The sequence below is a fragment of the Buteo buteo genome, chromosome Z (genome assembly GCF_964188355.1).
Source record: "Buteo buteo chromosome Z, bButBut1.hap1.1, whole genome shotgun sequence".
Taxonomy (NCBI): Eukaryota; Metazoa; Chordata; class Aves; order Accipitriformes; family Accipitridae; genus Buteo; species Buteo buteo.
The window spans coordinates 84,015,023-84,033,823 of NC_134204.1; the positions used below are offsets into that span (position 1 = coordinate 84,015,023).

General features: G+C 37.1%; 1 protein-coding gene across 18 annotated transcripts in view; it reads right to left on the reverse strand.

Annotated features, from left to right (window-relative positions):
- MEF2C (myocyte enhancer factor 2C) overlaps nt 1-18,801 on the reverse strand; it is a 140,965-nt gene that overhangs the window by 7,889 nt on the left and 114,275 nt on the right. For all 18 annotated transcript variants that reach the window (XM_075020607.1, XM_075020595.1, XM_075020609.1 and 15 more), the window contains 3 exons: nt 6,587-6,759; nt 4,197-4,326; nt 3,188-3,323 (listed from right to left, as the gene is read on the reverse strand). In XM_075020607.1, coding sequence (XP_074876708.1) covers nt 3,188-3,323; nt 4,197-4,326; nt 6,587-6,759 — 439 coding nt within the window. The remainder of the gene's footprint in view (nt 1-3,187; nt 3,324-4,196; nt 4,327-6,586; nt 6,760-18,801) is intronic.

Consider the following 18,801-nt stretch of genomic DNA (forward strand, 5'->3'; position numbering starts at 1 on the left):
GAAAAAAAGGCTCCATCCTAAATATACAAGGCTTTTGTTCAAAACAAGAAAACTGGCAGAACTGATACAAATTCACAAAACATGATGTCACTTCATCTAAATTTTTCAGTAAAAATGGTTCAATGGAGAATATTTGCCCATATCTAGCTATCGCTATTACCTAATAAAAATTAATTGTTGCTAAGTAATAAGCTTGCTACGCAAGAATCACAGAACAAGTCAACAGTATGCATGAATTTGGACAATTTTCTGTTCAGGTGGGTAGAATTTTGGAGAAACTTCTTTTACATTAACAATTATCTATACTGAAGATTCTTCAGATGAAATATTGTTTCTATGTTTGCATTTATATTTTCTGAAAGCCAAAATTTCACCTGTGGATGACATTTAACTAAGAAAAGATTCTCTCTTAGACTGGGAAATATGGATGAAAGAGAACATTTTCCATATAATGGACTTGTGCTTAAAAAATTTAGAACATTTGTTTTGAAGTTTAGAATGGACTTCCCTTCTGGTTGGCAGCAATTAACTTCTGGTAGACTCTTTGGTCCATGTTAAATAAGCAGTAGCCCTCTCTGTAAGAGACACTGCAGCAACATTTAGACAAAATTCCAAACTTTTGGGAGGGATTGATTTTCAACAGAATTTGTGTGTATTTTTTTCCAGATGTAAACCTAATGAAGACACCATGAAAGCACTATTTTGTTTTTAACCTAAAAAGTTGAAAAGTCTGACTTGTTTTAATGTCTCAATCATATCAAGACAGATTCTACATCATTATCCTATTAACCAGGCTCAGCAAAAGGCCAAAAGCTGGGCAGACAGGGAAAGCAAACTGCTCCCATGTCCTCTGGTATTTGCCCTCAAGCCCACTGGCACTAGTAAGGTTGCTAATTGCACAGTCAAGATGAAAAGTTAAGAGTTAGGCTGTAGAGGTCTTCTCCAATTATCTCAGAGATGGTTCTGACAGTGCTGCTGAAATTGTTGAGGACTTATCTGGAGCAGGCTAATATGTCTAACCATACCCTATTCTATTACTAACCATATTCTTCTGCCATGTTTTGATGAAGCAGGGCTGGTTTTCCTCTTTAGGCTTCGGTGAAAAACAAAACCTGCTGGAGAACTAGGATGTCTCTTCCAGTAACTCTGCTTTCTCACAGGTCTTTACAGCCTCTGTCACCAATAAACATCTCACAGTTGCCAAATCTTTCCAGTATATGACCTCACTCAGCACAGGGATTTGGGTTGTCAAACCCTTTCTAGATGTATTTTCTCAAATACCCAGGGATGGCTATAATTTTGTGTGATTGTTTTAATCTTCCTTCAAATTCTAGCTCACGTTGATATGGACTGAATATGTTCTGTATAATTTCAAGTTTTTCAGGTAATCCAAAAGTTAGCACAGGTGCTTTTGCATGTAGAACTCGGTGACTAAAATAAAATAAAGACATGCTTATGATTGTCTGCAGAGATAGAAGATTTCTCCAGAACTGTCAGTGAAGCAGCTTTCATAGCTTAATTCATTTAAAAATCACTGAAAGAATAATAATAAAAGTAGCAGCTCAGAATGTATTCCACCAGCCACAGCCATTACACTTCGACATTCTGTGATATGAATTAGAAACAGATGACCATGTGTGACATATCTGAAAAGGCATGTAGTTAGTTTAGGATTTAATTTATACTTGTTTGGTTAACCAAATAGCCTTATTACATTCTTTGGTACACCACTGAAAACAATCAGCTTATTGTAAGGTTATACATTGATATCTAACACGTGAGTTTTCAATTTATTTGAGACTTTATGTCTTTAGTTGTACAGTTAGCCTGAATGTTGCCCCAGAAACAGTGCAAACTCAAAAAGAATATAGAAGAAGTGTAAGAGAAAGGTATTAGGACTATTTTTTCTAGCACAGCAACTATTTCAGTTGTATGTTTTTATGTAGTTTGTATCTATATATGCTAATTTATATAGAAATGAGGTTTAAAAAATTTTCATTTCCTCTGAAACACTTGTATAGCGGTCCTTAAAAAACCCAAACCGTCTATGTATGGTAAAGAAATTACAGTAAGTTACAAAAAGTGGTCAGATAAATCAGAAGGAGAATTTTGAAGTTTAAGCCACATTTATAGTATTAACTAGTTTCACATTATGGCAACTATCTTGCAAAAAAAATAGTGCATATGTGCACTACCTCTTTCTCCCCCCCCCCCAAAAGAAGAAAAAAAGGAGTTTACTTTTCAAATGCATGTGAATTAAATTTCTCCTCATAAATACACTCCAGCTGTTTTCAGCTTCTATTTTTTTAATGCAAACTTTTACAATTCAAAAGTGTCTAGCCATACCTTAGGGTATGTGTGATGTGCTGGTGAATGTCTATGGTCTTATCAATAGAAATTGTAGATACCAGTTTTTTTGAAAATCATACTCTTAAAGTTCACTTCAATAAGCCAATAGGCTGCTTTTTTCAAGAATGCATTAGGTGATTTCCCTGTGTGAATTTTCACACTTTTAAAAATCCTGAAATGATTTGGCAGTGTGCTTCATCACCCTTGAATAAATGTCTTGAAATTAGCCACTAGAGGGCACGGATACCTATCCTCCTCAACACCGGCAAATCACAACGAGTTTTGTGGGCTTACAGTTCTTAGGCCTAATTATGTTATTTGCTTGTAGAAAACATTGCCAAAGAAATTAAACTTCAATGTCAGAGCTGAGCAGAAAGGAGTATGTGATTATCATATAAGGTTAAGGCTTAATCTCAGGTCAAATCATTATGTCATTCTTACTTGATTAAAAATATTTAGAAATTTTTCAAGTTTACTGTAAATGTTTGTGCTATAGTAACTGGAAATAAAAAGCATAAATGGCAAAATACAGCAACAACACAATGCAAGTGTTTAGTTTGGTCTTTAGGAGTGAAATAAAATGCTATTTAAAGACATACAGCATAAAACAGGAACAGTAGTCTTTACTACACTACTGAGAAAATGTCACGGACACAGAATATTTCATTGTAGCTACCCAAAAAACTTCTCATGAACTACGTAGTTCCAGTTTTGGGAAATGGAACTCTTATACATAGTGAATATGTACTGATATGTTGTCTTGATGTATTTCAGATTTGGGATTACTGGGTAGACTGAAATCACCGTAGAACAATAAAATAAAGAAAACACTACTTACCCCAACTGACTGAGGGCAGATGGTGGCATGTTATGTAGGTGTTGCTGTTGCCAGCCAGTCACAGAACCAAGGTGAAGAGCACTGGCTGTATTAAATCCAGAAAGAGATGATATATCTGCACTACTCAGAGAATATTCTAGATTTGAAAACAGAAAAGACAATAATTAAAAGAGAATTTAAGAGGAAGCAATTAAACAATAACTAGCATCGTAATTTTCACGTGTCACTTTATAAGCCTTTTAATTTTAATTACACCAATCACATTAAGCTGCAGCAGAAAAAGTATACCTTCCTCTTCCCTCAACTCATTAACTTGGGAGTAAATAATGCACTAATAATTCTTCTATAATTTAGCACGGCTTTTCTGGATCCAGAAGATCCAAAGCATTCTCAGCCTGTATACCCACCATAATTACAGATGCATTCTCAGAGTCAAAGACTTGAAAACCATAACATTTTGGTTACAGTCTTCCTTGCAGAACCTAGCTGGCAGCCTGTGCCTGGACAACGCATGTCTTCTCTAAGAGCATTGGATCTGTATGCCAGCATGCTCTATACAGCAGCAATGTGCAACGGGAACTGGAAAGGACCTCTTGAGGCTTCATTTCTAGTCTCTCCCAGGTAACTATGTGATAGCCCGCAAAGTTACTGAACTCTTTTTTGAAGCCAGTGAAGCTCCTTGCTCCCACTACCCTTATGACTTTAGGAAGGTGCACTCAGCTACATGAAATTACCTGTGGAATTAAGAGGATTAAGAAATGCCTTTTAAGTTATGTTCTTTGTCGGAGTCAATGGAGGAAAGCTATCAAAGCAGTGTTCCATTCGAACAAAACAGGTCTGTCTCAAGTTAGTGACAGATACAGAATAAGTAAACGCAGGGCAAAAGCATACCAGCTATGAATTTTTCGGTTTCTCCCAACAAACATTAGCTAAATCCTTAGTACGCTGATAGACATTTGTCAGCATCTTGCTCCCTCCCCCACCCTTTACATCTTGCACCCATACTTACCAGTACCATATGTTGTTGAGATGGCTGATGGGTATCCTCCCATCCCTTGCCCTGGTAGAGTAGGAGTTGCTACGGAAACCACTGGAGTAGCCAATGACTGAGCAGACTGGGAGTTATTTATCCTCTGATTCTTTTAAAGTAAGTAAAATAAACATATTATTGACTAGTTTTAAGTCAGTTGAGTGTATTAGCTTTCTGGGTATGTTGTCTGCATGAGAAATACAGGGTGATACAAATTTCTAGAAATTAATCATTTAACATGTGGCTTTTATGAACTCTGCCAACCCTATCATTTACAAGCCTTCAAGAGACCAGTTGTCACCATAGTAACCCATTACATCACTATCTCCTAGGTAACTGAACTAGTAACAACTAAGATTGGTTTTATTGTGGGTAGAAGAACAGATCGTGTGAAAAACTAATGAAATATGTAAACTCTATTCCCATTGTTTTCCTTTCCACTCAAATAGGGAAAAAAACCCAAACAAAAAAAAGGCAAAAAAAGAAAAAAAAAAAAAGGAAAACAAAAAGCAAAAGAAAAAAGCCCCAAACCTAGCCCTACTGGATTTTATTGTGCTTTGAAAGTGGGGGGCACCCCGAGATTGCTGAACCCTGAACTCTTACCAGCAGATGGTGCTCTGACTACTTCATTTTTTTGCAATGAACAAACTCCAAAAGTGTTAGGTAGCACAGCAGTTACACCCTTATCTTTAACTCCAGGGCATTAGATGTGGCACTGTAAAAATTGCACTAGAGAACGCTAGTCCTGTGAGTGGCTGGATAAAATGGCCAGAGAGCCACCAAAAAAAACGTCATAAGGCTGCACCATCTTCAACAGCACAAGTTCACATGCTCTTGAAGCACCAGCAACAAGAAAGCTTTATTCTAGCATGCATAATTTGAATATGTGCACAGCTGCACCTGGCCTTCCATATTGCTGTATTTCAAAAATTATGATGACCTTTTAGTTCATAAAGTTATGGTAAAGTTTTCCATTTTATTTCAACCAACACCTCACCTACAGAAGTATCAATCATACAAAATAACTGATTTTCTTTCCCTTGTTATTAAGATGAACATCACTACCACTTACCAGAAGCAGATCAACATCCTCAGACTGAGTGCATAGGAAAGGAGCATTAAAAATTAGTGAATATAAATATTTTTCCTAGGATTCAGATTTCTAGGCTAGGGAATAGCTTCATCTGATAAGGGCAGCAAATTAAACACTGTCTGAGCATAGTTTGGAAAAATAACACTCCATAGATCTCTTCTTTGTCCTTCTAACAGGGTGTTTGTCTCAACTGCAAGGACAATCTATCTGGTTTTCAGCACAAAACTTTCTCTAAGAAGTCATTAGTTCTTCCACAGCCCCAGTGGCTGCAGACTGTGTTGCTATACGTGGTTTCAGGAGACCTGACCATTCACAGAATCCCTTGGAAAGTATCAGTTTTAAGGACCTTGGAATAAATCATTTGATGCAGACATCTTGTCACTGCCTTGGTCAACTTTGAGCATTGCCCTGTAGGAAACCACTCGTTACTTATCCTCTCAGAAGGCAGCATCACACTTATGGGGGGGTTTAGTTTGATGTTCAAAGTTAATTTCTTATGTGTCAAGCTCAAGTAACTAACTTAGAAGTTGTTTTAAGAGTGTCTGTTACATAATGGAAAAATGTGTTTATAGTGTCACTTAAATTTAGCATCAAGATCCTTTTTAAATAAAGCTCACTTTTAATGTTAAATCACTCATGAATGATTTACTTGCAACCACTAACCGACTTTCGGAAGGGAACTACAAGATACGCACACGACACCTTCAAGATTTAACCTTCTAGCATAATAGCCTGCCTAAATTGCATTGATCCTGGCAGGAGATACAGCAGCTTCATGCTCCTTTTTGACCTGCTCTATCTATTTACTACCTCTTATCATTACAAAATTTGGCCTTTGAAGCTCAGAATGATAGAGTTCACATTAGTTTAATTGTAGTTAATCTGCCATCTGCTGAGAGTCTGTGTGGCTAAATATTTAAGGAAAACATAGTAGGTTAGGAATACTCAGGGTTAAATTCAGCCTTCATAACAAATCCAGGAAAGGCTCTTCCAGCTACTAGGAAAGAGAGTGCAGAAGTTTAGACTGTGCAGGACACAGTTCCTATTTTGCAACTCAATAGAAAAAAGGGAGGAAGTAAATATGACTTCATAAAAGCAATTGAACAGGCTCTGCCTACATCCTCAGCTTGATGTCAAGCCTTAAGGTTAGACAGAAAGACCAAACAAGCAAGAACATGGAAAGTTATTCAGCTGATACTAGTTGCTGGAGCCGGCCTTGAAATTCCTAAACATCTATTATCTGAAGGAGATAAAAGAATCTTTGAAAATGCATTACCACTGATGGCATTGTATTCTTGCTGCCGGGTGGAATAAGCACACGGAGATCTGGTTTACGGTTGTTCATTCCCAAATTCATTGGAGGCGGAGATTTTGCTTGCATATTCTTGTTCAAGTTGCCAGGTGAGACCAGCAGACCTGGTGAGTTGCGGGGGTTGCCATATCCATTCCCTGTTTAGGTAAAAAAAAAAAAGAAAAAAAAGAAAAGAGAGAGAAGAATTATAAACTCTAATGTATTTCCTAAGACTGAACACTAAAAATGGCAAATAAAACAAAGCAAGGTAAATACCTGTGTCATGTAATGTACCTTTATAGAAAAATACAACACATGCCATATTTGGAACAAGTGGTCTAAAATGCTTTCTCTCATGGCAGCCAACATCTCAGTGATGTGCTGAAATTAACTTGATTATATGACTCTGTTTAGAGCACTGTGGTATACAGCACAATATACTGTGCACTTAAAAGCAGCCAAGATCTAACATTTGCCTTACAAGTGAATCAGGAAAGTCAGACAAACTTATGGCTTAAAAAAATGTCAAAGCTATGCTGTGTTTTCTCGACAACTAGAGAGGATTCTGCCTTGCCTGACTCAGCCCTTTCCAGGTCATGATTTTGTTTTGTTTTTAAACAAAGGATGAGTATAGCAAGGCTATAATTTCCAGAAAAGGCAGGGGGAGGACTAGGAAGATTCTTAAATGTTTTTGGCTCTCTTTCACCACACTTTTTGGACCTGATTCTGTCAACACTAAAATCAATGGGAGCAAGAGCATAACCTTATTTGGAAAATACCACTGTATCTTTCATCTTCATCTCTCTGCTGCTTTCTCCAGGCCCCAGAACAATTCTGACAGGCGAATGCTTCATTTGCCTTTTTCAGAAAAGGGTTTCCTTCTCTCACTATGTAGTACTGACAACTGTATATCCGTAAGGTTACTGACCTACCATTCCATTAAAAATGAGATCTTCTTATTTCATCTGCCTAATTTCACCTCTTAGCCACACAACGTCTGGGGAAAGAGATGACTTTGAAATTCTCTCTGCACAGGCTCAAGAGAGACAGAGAAACTGCCCGGTTGTAGAGAGGGAATAGCATAAAAACTAGTACAGAAAGAGACAACTTTCATGGATAAATACTGAGAAAACAAATGCTAGGGGAGACTTGCTGTTCCATGCTCATCTTTTGTTCACAGCTTGCAAGCTGCGACACAGAACCTAGAAACAGTGTGGGAAGATGAGCTAGCGAGTGTGGCAGAGCCCTCTGAGTTGGAAGCCCTGCACCTTCAAATTTCCTCTGTAGTCCCAAAGTCAGCGAAGAACTCCGTATCTCACTTTTTTTCACACGTGAAATGGGATTTACAGCCCTAGAGGACATAAATGGATTATGGAACTGAATTTGACAAAGTGTATGAGGTGGGCGTAAAAATGACAGTACCTGACGGTGAACCTATCTTCTGGTTAGGATAATGAAGTGTGTCCAAGCATGACTAACATTAACTCAAGTTTTTAATCCGCAAGCACATCAGCTAATTGTATTTATCAGATCAGCAAATCCACGGAAAAAAAAAATCTGTCAAAGGCTATTAAATACAAAAACACCCCTTCAGGCTCTGGAAGACCCTGAACTGTGAACACTAGGCTTAGAACACAGGAAAAGTATCACAAAAGGCTCGACTTCCATATTTGTGGGGTACCTTTAGCCACTGGTCTGGCCTGGCTTGTTTTTTCTCATGCTTTTTATGGTAATCTCCCAAGCCTTTGTGAAAAGGAATTAAGATGAAAACTTAGAAGCACTCAGATCACTTCAGAGATTTTGTATTAAAATATTTTTCATAGTTAATCTTGTTGTTTATTTCCTTAATAATATCTTACAGTCAGTGAGATAAAATGAGTTAATGAAAAAAGTGTATTTTACACTTATCAAGCTAAAATAGCAGAACACTGTAAAGAATTTTCCATTTTGTGTCAGTAGGCTTTTTTTTTTAAATGAACAATTGCTCTCAACATGGATTTGCTACATATTGTGCTCTAATTAATGCTATGTGTTACTAGAGGCGGTAAAATCAGAAGGGGCATTTTGAATATACAACAATATTTCCTTCTAGAAACTACAGTGCCTTTTAAAAGTTGATCTTTTACAAACTGAATACTGAAAAACTAATGACATGGAGAAGGGAACAAGAGAAGAAACTGAAGCAAAAGCAGAGTTTCTCTAGTGTTGGTTTCATACAGGAGCTATTTTACCAACAGGAAGTAAAACTGCCTTGTGAAATCTGTTGTATGACAAGCATTTGCTCAGAGAGTGAAAATGAAGCTGTTTGAAGAAGCAGTATATCTTTTTTAGTTCTATGATACACAACCTAAGATATATAATGAAACAGCAAGCAGTGTGACCTGTATGTTTCTTTCAATAGTTGTGATTTTTTGAGAGCAGAAACCTTTACAAGAAAGAACTCCCATTTTCTACACCAGATTTACTTAGTATAATTTACTATTAAAAGTTAAGAGAATGAATACATCTGTATAAAACTTTACTCTTCAGAAACTTTTGTCTGACCTCTATATTATTTACCTACTGATGTAAAATATTTTGAACAGTGATAACATTTCTTACATTTATATTTTTAGAACATCAAATTATTTTTAAGAACTACTGCAATCTTCTCTTTACCAGTAGATTTCTGCTGTTCATGGCATATTATGCCAGCTAGCATTTTGGAGCCATATAATAACCATTCCTCTTTCCAGCCACCAAATTGTTATTCTTTTGGTATAATGCAGATTCAGGAATGTAAGACTGTGGACCTTAAACCAATGATACAGAAACCCATCATTTGAAAATCAGTGATGAATGCATGCATGTGGTTTACAGTTAAGAAGAGTCTGCATTTAAACCAGCTCTTTAAGCCGTATCCTCTTTACTCAGAAAGCTGTGGCCTGCTCTGAGGCAGCTGTCCCACCTTCAGACAAATCCACTGAAGAGAATGTCCTCATTTACATTCAGAGGCAAAAAAATGTATAAGACTTCTAATATACAAATTAAACTTTCCTTCATCCTATACTTTAAAATTACACTCTGCCTGGACAATTATCAATTTAGATGTGACTGTATGCAGAACATCACATTCCACTATCCACTTGAAAGCGCAAAAATTATATGTCATGTATGAATGGATTTCCTGATTATAGATTATAGGAAAATGAAAAACAGATGGATTTTAGAGCAAGTTGGCTTTACATTTTTATTTGGTTAAAAGCCATATTTTTGCTGGAATAGAACATTTTTAAACATTACAGATATAACTTGTAATGTATAATGAAAATAAAAGCAGTAGATACACAAGTTTTAAAGGGCATATGTCAGAATTTGTAAATTTAGAGCATTTTCAATTCAAGAAGTTTTCAGAGAAAATTATTTTTCCTCGTGTTGTTTGTTATACTGACTTGAAAGGGTAAAAATATTTTATACAGAAAAAAGCCTGTTTCTAGACAGAACTAGTGGAGCAGCACGTGTCATGAAATGCAGTGCCAGACTTTGTATTTGGACTAATGGCAGAATATAAAGACAAATGCTTTCTGAGCATAGAATGCTCTTCTTGGGCATGTTCCCACATTCTGCATTTAGGCACAAGTGCCATTGACTTTAGAAGGAATTCTGTCCAAGTACAGACTGCATGATTAGTCCCTGCAATATCACTTTTAAAAAACATCCAGAAAAGTTATTTTTGTGCACCAGTAGTTAGTCAGTCAAGAAGAATTATTAAAAAAAAAAATCATTTACTCATGGAAAACTATGATTTGAACTATGTTACAAATTCATGTACTACTGTCTTAAATGGTCACTTCCATATTTTAGGAATTTAAGGGCACGAGTAGGGCACAAGTTTATTCAGGACAGGACAGAGAGCAAAGTTTACTTCTCTTCTTTTACCCCCCATTAGTAACTCCTGTACCTTACATGTAGTTTTGGTCATTGATGTTATAGTGGTTGCAAAGGGGTTGCAATTCTTGATATTCTCAGAGTTAGGGCAATAACTCTGTACTGAGCATTAAGCCAGGAAACTTTCCACATGTTAAGGCAACACAAATGAGGAAAGAATAAATTATTTCTGTATCTCTCAACATTCTTGAACAGCATTGTCACGACTCAAAGTCTTTAAGTCTTGAAAAACTGGAAAATTTTTGTATTTTGATTTCTTACAGTTTTGGACCTGTCATGTCCCTACTTGTTGCTTTTTAATTTGTGATTTCAAAGATGCAAAAATATACTGAATGAAAAAACTTCTGTGGTACTCCTAGAAGAACAAAGAACAAGACACACAATTTACATGTCCTTTCTTTGATCTCTTTTTCATTTACTCTAATGCTTTTCAGTGACCATATGGGTTGAGAATTTACAAGATCTTTAGGAACCTGGGATGCCTACCTCCCATTAATTTGAATAGGAAAAGAGCTTTCAAATTCTTGAAAAAGTTTCAAGAAATATTGACGGTCCTTTCAAGTTTCTAAGAAGTGTATGCTCTTAGTTGTGGAAATTCTCATAATTCTTCCAAGAAGAATATGAACATTCTGTTTCATGGAGGATTCCTGCTCCTTGCTGGGTTATGTTAAATGCACATCCCATATCAATGACATTATGACTGACCACCAAGCCTCTCAAAAAGAATGTTAAATTTAGAATGAATCTATGTAAGCATGAGAGCCAACTATGCTATAATTTACCTCCACTTCAAAATATATGTATATATTAAAGAATCAATGCAGCAATAGAAATTTTGCTAAATTTACATCCAGTTTTGCACTCTTCACTCAGTTAATTTTCCAACTTTCTGGAGGAATGGTAATTGTTCTTAAAATTAATTAAAAGGCAATGAAATGGTTCCTTATCTCTCTTACATCTTACTTTTTTTTTTTTCTTTTTTTTTAATGCATACACACTGCTGGAACAGGCTATGGTTTACCATCCAAACAAAATAGGTACCAACAATAAAGCACTAATGCCAGGAAGCTGTACTGGTGTTCACCTACACATAATTTTTAAAAGAGATAATTGAAGGTTCTTACTCGCACATTGCATGCCAGTCATTTCACAGTACGTGACCTCTACTAACTGCAAGCGGTAGAAGAAAACCAATCTGCAGATATGCTCACCCAGAAAAAAGAAAATCTTTACGTTAAAGTAGCTGCCCATTCCCACAACATTACACTAATGGACCTTCTTTACTGAATTACTGGAGGCAATTCAGACAGATGTGGTATGTAAAACCTACTGAGTTTGTGTGAAGGAATTCTCAAGCATCTTGTGAAATATCAGCTGCTGTTTCAACTGAAACAGGCTGAAAGTGCTGTGAATGCATAGACATTTGGACGAATGGGAAAAGAATGAGGAGAAAACTATCTCAATAACTCTGTGTTACAGTTTTAGAAAACAACCTTTTAGAAATAATGTAAATAAAAAGGTAAAGATTCCTACAACAATATAAGAGTAAGTTGATATCCAGGTCCGCCTCTAACTCACTTATTCTTGCCATGCAGGTAGTATAACTGTTAATGGGAAATTCTTGCTCTTAAGTCTAAAGCTATGTAAAGAGCTCTAATGGCACTACAGTAGTCCTGCGCTGGGAAAAAAGACAGTATTTGGGAATCACTAAAATACTGCTAATTCTGTATGCAACTTAGGTGTACATGGAGGGCCACCTGCACTAGGACTGCACAAAGCTAAAGGTTATATTGTGCATCCCAAATCACGATTCTGGGTGCTAGCGAGATCTCATTTTGGAAACCAGGCAAGTGTCCGCTGCTTCCACTGCAGTGGAGGTAGATGGTCTCATCAAATTTCCCAAGGAAAACTGTGTGTATGATCTGCTTATATTTGCAGTACATTATGAAAAAGTGACTTCTCTGTTCTGTGGCTCACATTTTCAGTCTTGCTATGTCCCTGGGCTGGTTCAAGCTCTTAGTCTCAGATCCTACGTACTGAGCCAGTATGGGTCTTACTGCTAAATCTTGTGTTTCATGTCATTAACACTCCTCTAACCAGTCTTAGGGTTCCCCTCACGGGGCCTGATCCAGACCCCCACCCATGGGCCGACATCCCATCCCCATCCCCATCCCCATCCCCATCCCCATCCCCATCCCTTCTCATCCCCATCCCCATCCCCATCCCATCCCCATCCCCATCCCCATCCCCATCCCATCCCCATCCCATCCCCATCCCATCCCCATCCCCATCCCCATCCCCATCCCATCCCCATCCCATCCCCATCCCCACGGAGGTGCCCAATGCCTGGGGCTGGGTCTGCTCCAGCGGCTGCCCCCTCGCCAGCCCCGCTCCCTGGCCGGGGCGGTGGGATGGGTCCTGGCTGCGAAGCCTTGCCCTGACACCCCCAGGAACCTCTGCTGTTCCCGGCCCCAACTGCCCCCAGCCCCCAGGGTGTCCTGGCGGCATGTTCCTCATCACGAAAGAATTAAAAACCAACTCTTCCTCTTCAAATCTTCACGTTGAGTACTGCCAGCTAACTTAATGAACTGTTTACATGGATGAAGTAGTTGAAATTATTTCTAACCCTGGGGCTAGTGCCATACAAAATTTGGAATGTCCTTACAGTCTACTCCATGCGGAGTATTTGCAGGTGCACACAACTATTGCTGGAAAAAGGCATGTGTATCCCATACTGCAGCAACTGGGCTCAGATTTCTTTCAGGACAAAGACGGTGCCTCTCAGGCAGAGGCTGGAAGTGAAGAAGTGGCTCTTTGGCCACCTGACAATGGGGAACACGTTGCAAAACACGTTTCTGGAAATCTAAGGACATGCCATGAATCTAGGAGGTGAGAAATCTGAGATGCTTTTTCAGCCAAATGGAGAAAAAGGTGAGTTTATTTAGATGTAGAATGAGAGGCCAGGAGAACAGAAACCTGACCTGTGCATCACAGACCATTACACTTCATGCAAATACTTTACTGCTGAGTCAAGTGCATAAATAAGTACGTGGCAAACTAACTTGATCACCAACACTGCGGTTATGTTTTATTGCTGTAATAAGATCTGTATTTAAACGTTTCTAAAGTAGTTCTGGCACTAACTATTCTCCCATTTTAGCCTAGGTGTTCACACCTTAATAAAATAAATGTAAAGGTGACACCTGACTGCCTACAGAATTAGCCCGTGGCTACGCATATAAGGAACTGTGAGCAACCCTTCAAAACATTTCTTGTTGCAATTAGATTTCCCAAGCTGCAGGCAGATATTTCAGCACATCTCTGGACTCCCTCCTTGCAACCTTTGGAACAGGGGTATATCACACAGGCAGTGAGGGTCTGTTGCAAATTAGACACTGAGAGAAGGGGGAGTGCTTTTCCTTCTTCAAAGATGATCATCCTTATTCCTTCCTTTTTTGCTCAGCAAAGAAACAGAGCAATAGATGATCCAAGTCCAGATCCTGTTTGTGGTTTTTTTTTTAATTTTGCAGTACAGTTACTATTGTCAGTATGCTTATATTCTTACATTGTCTGATTATAGCATCTTACTATTTACTTTCATAATTCTTTAATGGCACCTCATTTCAGGAATCTCAGAACGTACAGCTTTAATGCAGAAACACTATCTTTCCTATATCTTTACTTCTGATGGTATTGATTCACTGATTTCCACTTCCACAACACTATTCTGTTCTAATATGATGATTTATCAATAGTTACGCTCATCTCATAACACATATATTTCAAGTTATCTTGTTTGGCTTGAAGCTTCACTTAATCAGTACAGTACCTGAGTTGTAATTATTGAGATGAATCACTTAAGAAAATTACACAGTGGTCTTCAGGTTTGTGCTTTATAAATACTACACGTCTGTAGATCAAGTATGTGGGCACTGCACAATGAGCATCAGAACTATATTCCTGTGTGTTTTAAGTTTTTAAGGTCCAGACAAGATGCCAGGGATCAGAGAATCATTTAAAAGTGTCTTACCATGGCAAAACCGCTACCCTGCCCCTGCCACAGGTGTTGTAGCTGCTGCCATGAGGAACAGGAACAGTGTAATGTCCCCGACCTTGCGTAGTGCTCCCTCCTCACTCACCCTTCACATTTCCAAAGGTTAGTCCACGCTCTACGCTAGGAATGCGGTGATCTTCCACACTAAGGTTTAGTCTAGTCGGAGAGGTCAACACCAAAACTCTGGGTTGGTTTTCAAGCTGAAATTTAGCTTGCAGAACAGCTTTTCTGAAAATCTTGAAGTAACTGGCACAGACCTGATATCTTAACATGCGCAGCATGCACAAATCATATCTGGTCCTCAGCTGTCTGAGATAACCTCCTCTCCAAAACATGTTTTCAGAACTTAGCTAGCCTCTTATGATTATAAGTTAATTCTCATAAAGCAATTAAATAATGCATATTAGGAGCATGTATCTTCATCTTGTATGCTAGCTGAAAAGATGCTCCATTCTAGTCCTGTTTATGCAAAAAAATTTTTTCTTTTTTTTATATGAACTCTTCTAGAGTCAGAAGAAAGGAAAAAAGCCTGAATTATGTCAGAGAGAACACTATATTACTGAAAAATATAATGTTTTCTGAAGATATATAGCAGAAAGATGAGCCTGAGGAGAGCAGAGGACATACCTCGCCTCTTGCCTGCCTGAGTGAGACCCTCTGACAAATCATCTGCTTTCAACAAATTATTTGCTAATGACAAATAATTTCCTTTTTTGGGTGTTTGAAATAAATTATAATTTGGGGGAAAAATGTTTTTTTAATGAAAAATATTTCATAGCAAGAAGTAATTCCAATTACAAACTGAACAGATTATTTGAAAATGTACTTTCTTGTTTCCCCAAAGAAATTTTAGAAATAACTGTTAAGATTTTTTTTTTATAAACATATAGCTAAAGTTAAACTGCTGATTTTTGTTAAATGCATAATTATTGAAAAATGAAGAATCCATAATTTAAAATTCAATGTCAGGAAAATTTCAGGACTATGTATATTAAACACAAATGATACATACTTATATTTTTAACTTATCAATGTTATTAGAACAGATATGCACACAAAAGGAAAGTGTTTTGCACATAGATAATACTACTTAGATTTGTTTTGAAATTTAAACAGATGCAAAGAAAAGATCAGTGACTAACCCATCCCTGCCTCCTCTGGCTTTTATTTCTGGGAGACTGTTCCAACTGTAGCCAAAGGAAAAATCAGCTTGCAAGAGATGTGGAGAACAAATGGAATTTATGGATTGAATATCTTCATTGGAGAATCATGTTAAAAGTTAAAGGGCAGGGGTCACATTAATTTAATACTGCCAGGAGCTTCCACATGTGGCTGCAGTCCCCACTTCAAGAGGTTAAAAGCATTTCTTGCTTTCTTTCTCAGACCAAAGTCATTGCTGCATTCCAGATCCAGGAGGCATCAGCTATCTCTTTCAGGACTCAGGATAGGCATGAAATCCAGATGTTTGCTGATTTGCAATGCCTTCTTATATTTTCTGAATTTGAACAAGGATATGGATTGGAGTGTGCAATGTGGTGTCTTAATGAGCAAGAATGCACAAAAAACCCAGTGAAATCCCTGTCTCACCAAAGTAAAGCATAAAATTCCCCCAGACTTCACTAGGAAAAGGACTTTCTCTAAAGAATCCAAATTATTGTTGAGGAACATTTGAAACTGCTTGTCATAAAGGAAAAGAAGTCAATCACGCCTGTCTTTAAAATCCCACTTACAAAGAACCACAGTTTGTATGACTCACTTAATTGTTCATTACATGTGAACTTAGGGCTTTCTCCCTTTCAATCCTTTCAAGCTGCCTTTTTATAAATACAAATATTGAGACACTGTTGATTAGAGAGATGATGAGACAGAGAATAACTAAATAAATTACTAAGTCAACACTTACACAACTGATGGAAACCTAATAAAGGCCAAATTTTCTCAGATTTTCATTGAGGTCTACTCAGAGCCTATATGAATCTATTCATTGGTAAGAGATCACATGAGTTAGCTGAAAATACATGCATCCAACCTTTGCATATGACACCATTTGCAAGATTTTTTGGATTTTTACATGGTCAGTAGCATCTATGCTTTCAAACTTATTCTCACAGTTTCACTGATGTGACTTTTACCTGTATGAAAAGAGTCTGAATAAGCTGTATAAAACAGATCAGTTGCTTAGGGCAGAAATAGGACTTAATTTTGGAAAGGCCTGTGTTGGCTGCCTACACATATATGAAATTCAGGTACTGCTGGACAGACTATTTCCTTCATACTATGTATTAGAGCTGTCAGACAAGTTCTACCGTTCTCCCTGCTTTATCACAAATCTTCTACCTCTAGGTAGTTCCCTTAAAACACTGAACCCCCCCCTATATATCCTCCTTATGTGGAGGAAAGCTGGAAAAGGGAACACTTAATGGCATAATATGAGTGGAAAAAGAGAAAAGGAGAGCTGTTATATTTTTCATTTCTTATCCCCCTCCATGGTTTTAAGCCAACTTGCCAATTTATGAGTTCTTATTGTTTGGATTTGGCACTATTGCATCACAAACTATGTTATGAATGACTGCGTGTTCTCTCTTTTGGACTGTAAACTTCCTTGGACAGGAACTATTGTTTACTATACTTTTGCACCACATCTTGCCCAATCTTTGGATCAGAGGTCTGTGGGTGACTGCACTCATCAAGTAATAAGGGAAGGGCAACAACTTATCATGCTCTCCCTGGTAAACCCAGTTCTAACAGGTTGCCCATAAACTGTGGTTTGGGAATCATTGTTCTAAGCTCACTTGTTTATTTAACATATTCCACACTTGTAGCCTAAGAATTATCTTCTCTTGACTATGCCAAGCATGATTTCAGGGCACAGTGGAGAATATTTATGTAACCATTTAATTTTTTAATTTTTGTTTTTAGTATTAGTTTGCTTATTTATATTTATATTTTCAAAAGACACTAATGCAGCTAGGTTCCTTTGAAATCTTTGCTTATTTTCAGTACTGCTTGTAGGCTTATTTGGGCAGATTGCATCTTTTTAGTAAATCACTCTTTTTTGAGACGATACAATCCAGATTGCCTCTACCCTGAGGGCTTGTAAATTAAACCCCCCTACTACTACGTATATTCCCATGTGGCTTGAAATACTAGTAGAATATATAATACATTCACCCACAGTCAGTACATGACCAAGAAAAGAAAAAGGAGCAGGAAAGCACTAGCAAATTATGATATTCCCTGGCAGATCCAGGACCTCAGCCCTCAGAAGATGAGAAGGCAACTGTTAGCTTGTGGTTAATTTCCAGAAGAAAATGACTAGCTGCTGAGTTATAGGTAAATAAAGGATTCAGTTATTAAAAAGACATGGGATGAATTTTTCAAAATGCATTACTGATCTTTTCAGTTTCTAATGATTTTAAAGAAGAGGTTTAAAGGTTGAGGATGCTTGATTTAAAGAGAAGAAGCACTTAATCCCTCAGACAGCATTTGTAGAGTCCCAAGTACTTTTGAATAACTTGCTCCTGTAGTTTAACAATAATGTCAAGATGGAGGCAGTACAGAAATCAAATAGTGAATCAAATTACTGAAAGTGAATAAACAATTAAAGCAAGTATATTTTTTATTATACCTATCCTGGATTTAAAACTTGAGATTGAATTTTTCCTTCAATTTTATTATTTATAGTGGTTTAAAACATAAAGAAATTCTGTTGATTTATATGGGTTTATTCCATTCAAAAGAAAACTTAGTTATAAAATACAAAATGTCATAATCTGAAAACTGTATAAAAATGAAAAATATAACTCAATCTAAAAATATAACTCAGTTTGAAAATGAAAAGTATAAAGTACAGAAGCAAAGAAAGACATCCCCCTATACTGTGTAATTTTGATTTTAAAACTATTGAAAAATTTTTGAAGTTTTAATCTTTCATGAGGCTTTCAAAATGAATATTGAGCCACTGTGTAAAACTTGAGTTCACATAATTTACAGTGCTAATACCTTGTAGACATTATTTCTGGTCAAGTTACTGTTAAGTGGTTTTGATAAAGACTACGCTCCCTAAAAATTCTAAGAACTTTCACATAGTCTATTATGTAAACACATAACATGTCACTTAGTCTTCATATTAGTTATGGCATAAACTAGAATCATTTTAGAGCATACCAATTTGGCTCCAAAAAGTTCTTGTTCCCTCTTTCAATCAAAAGCCTCTGGT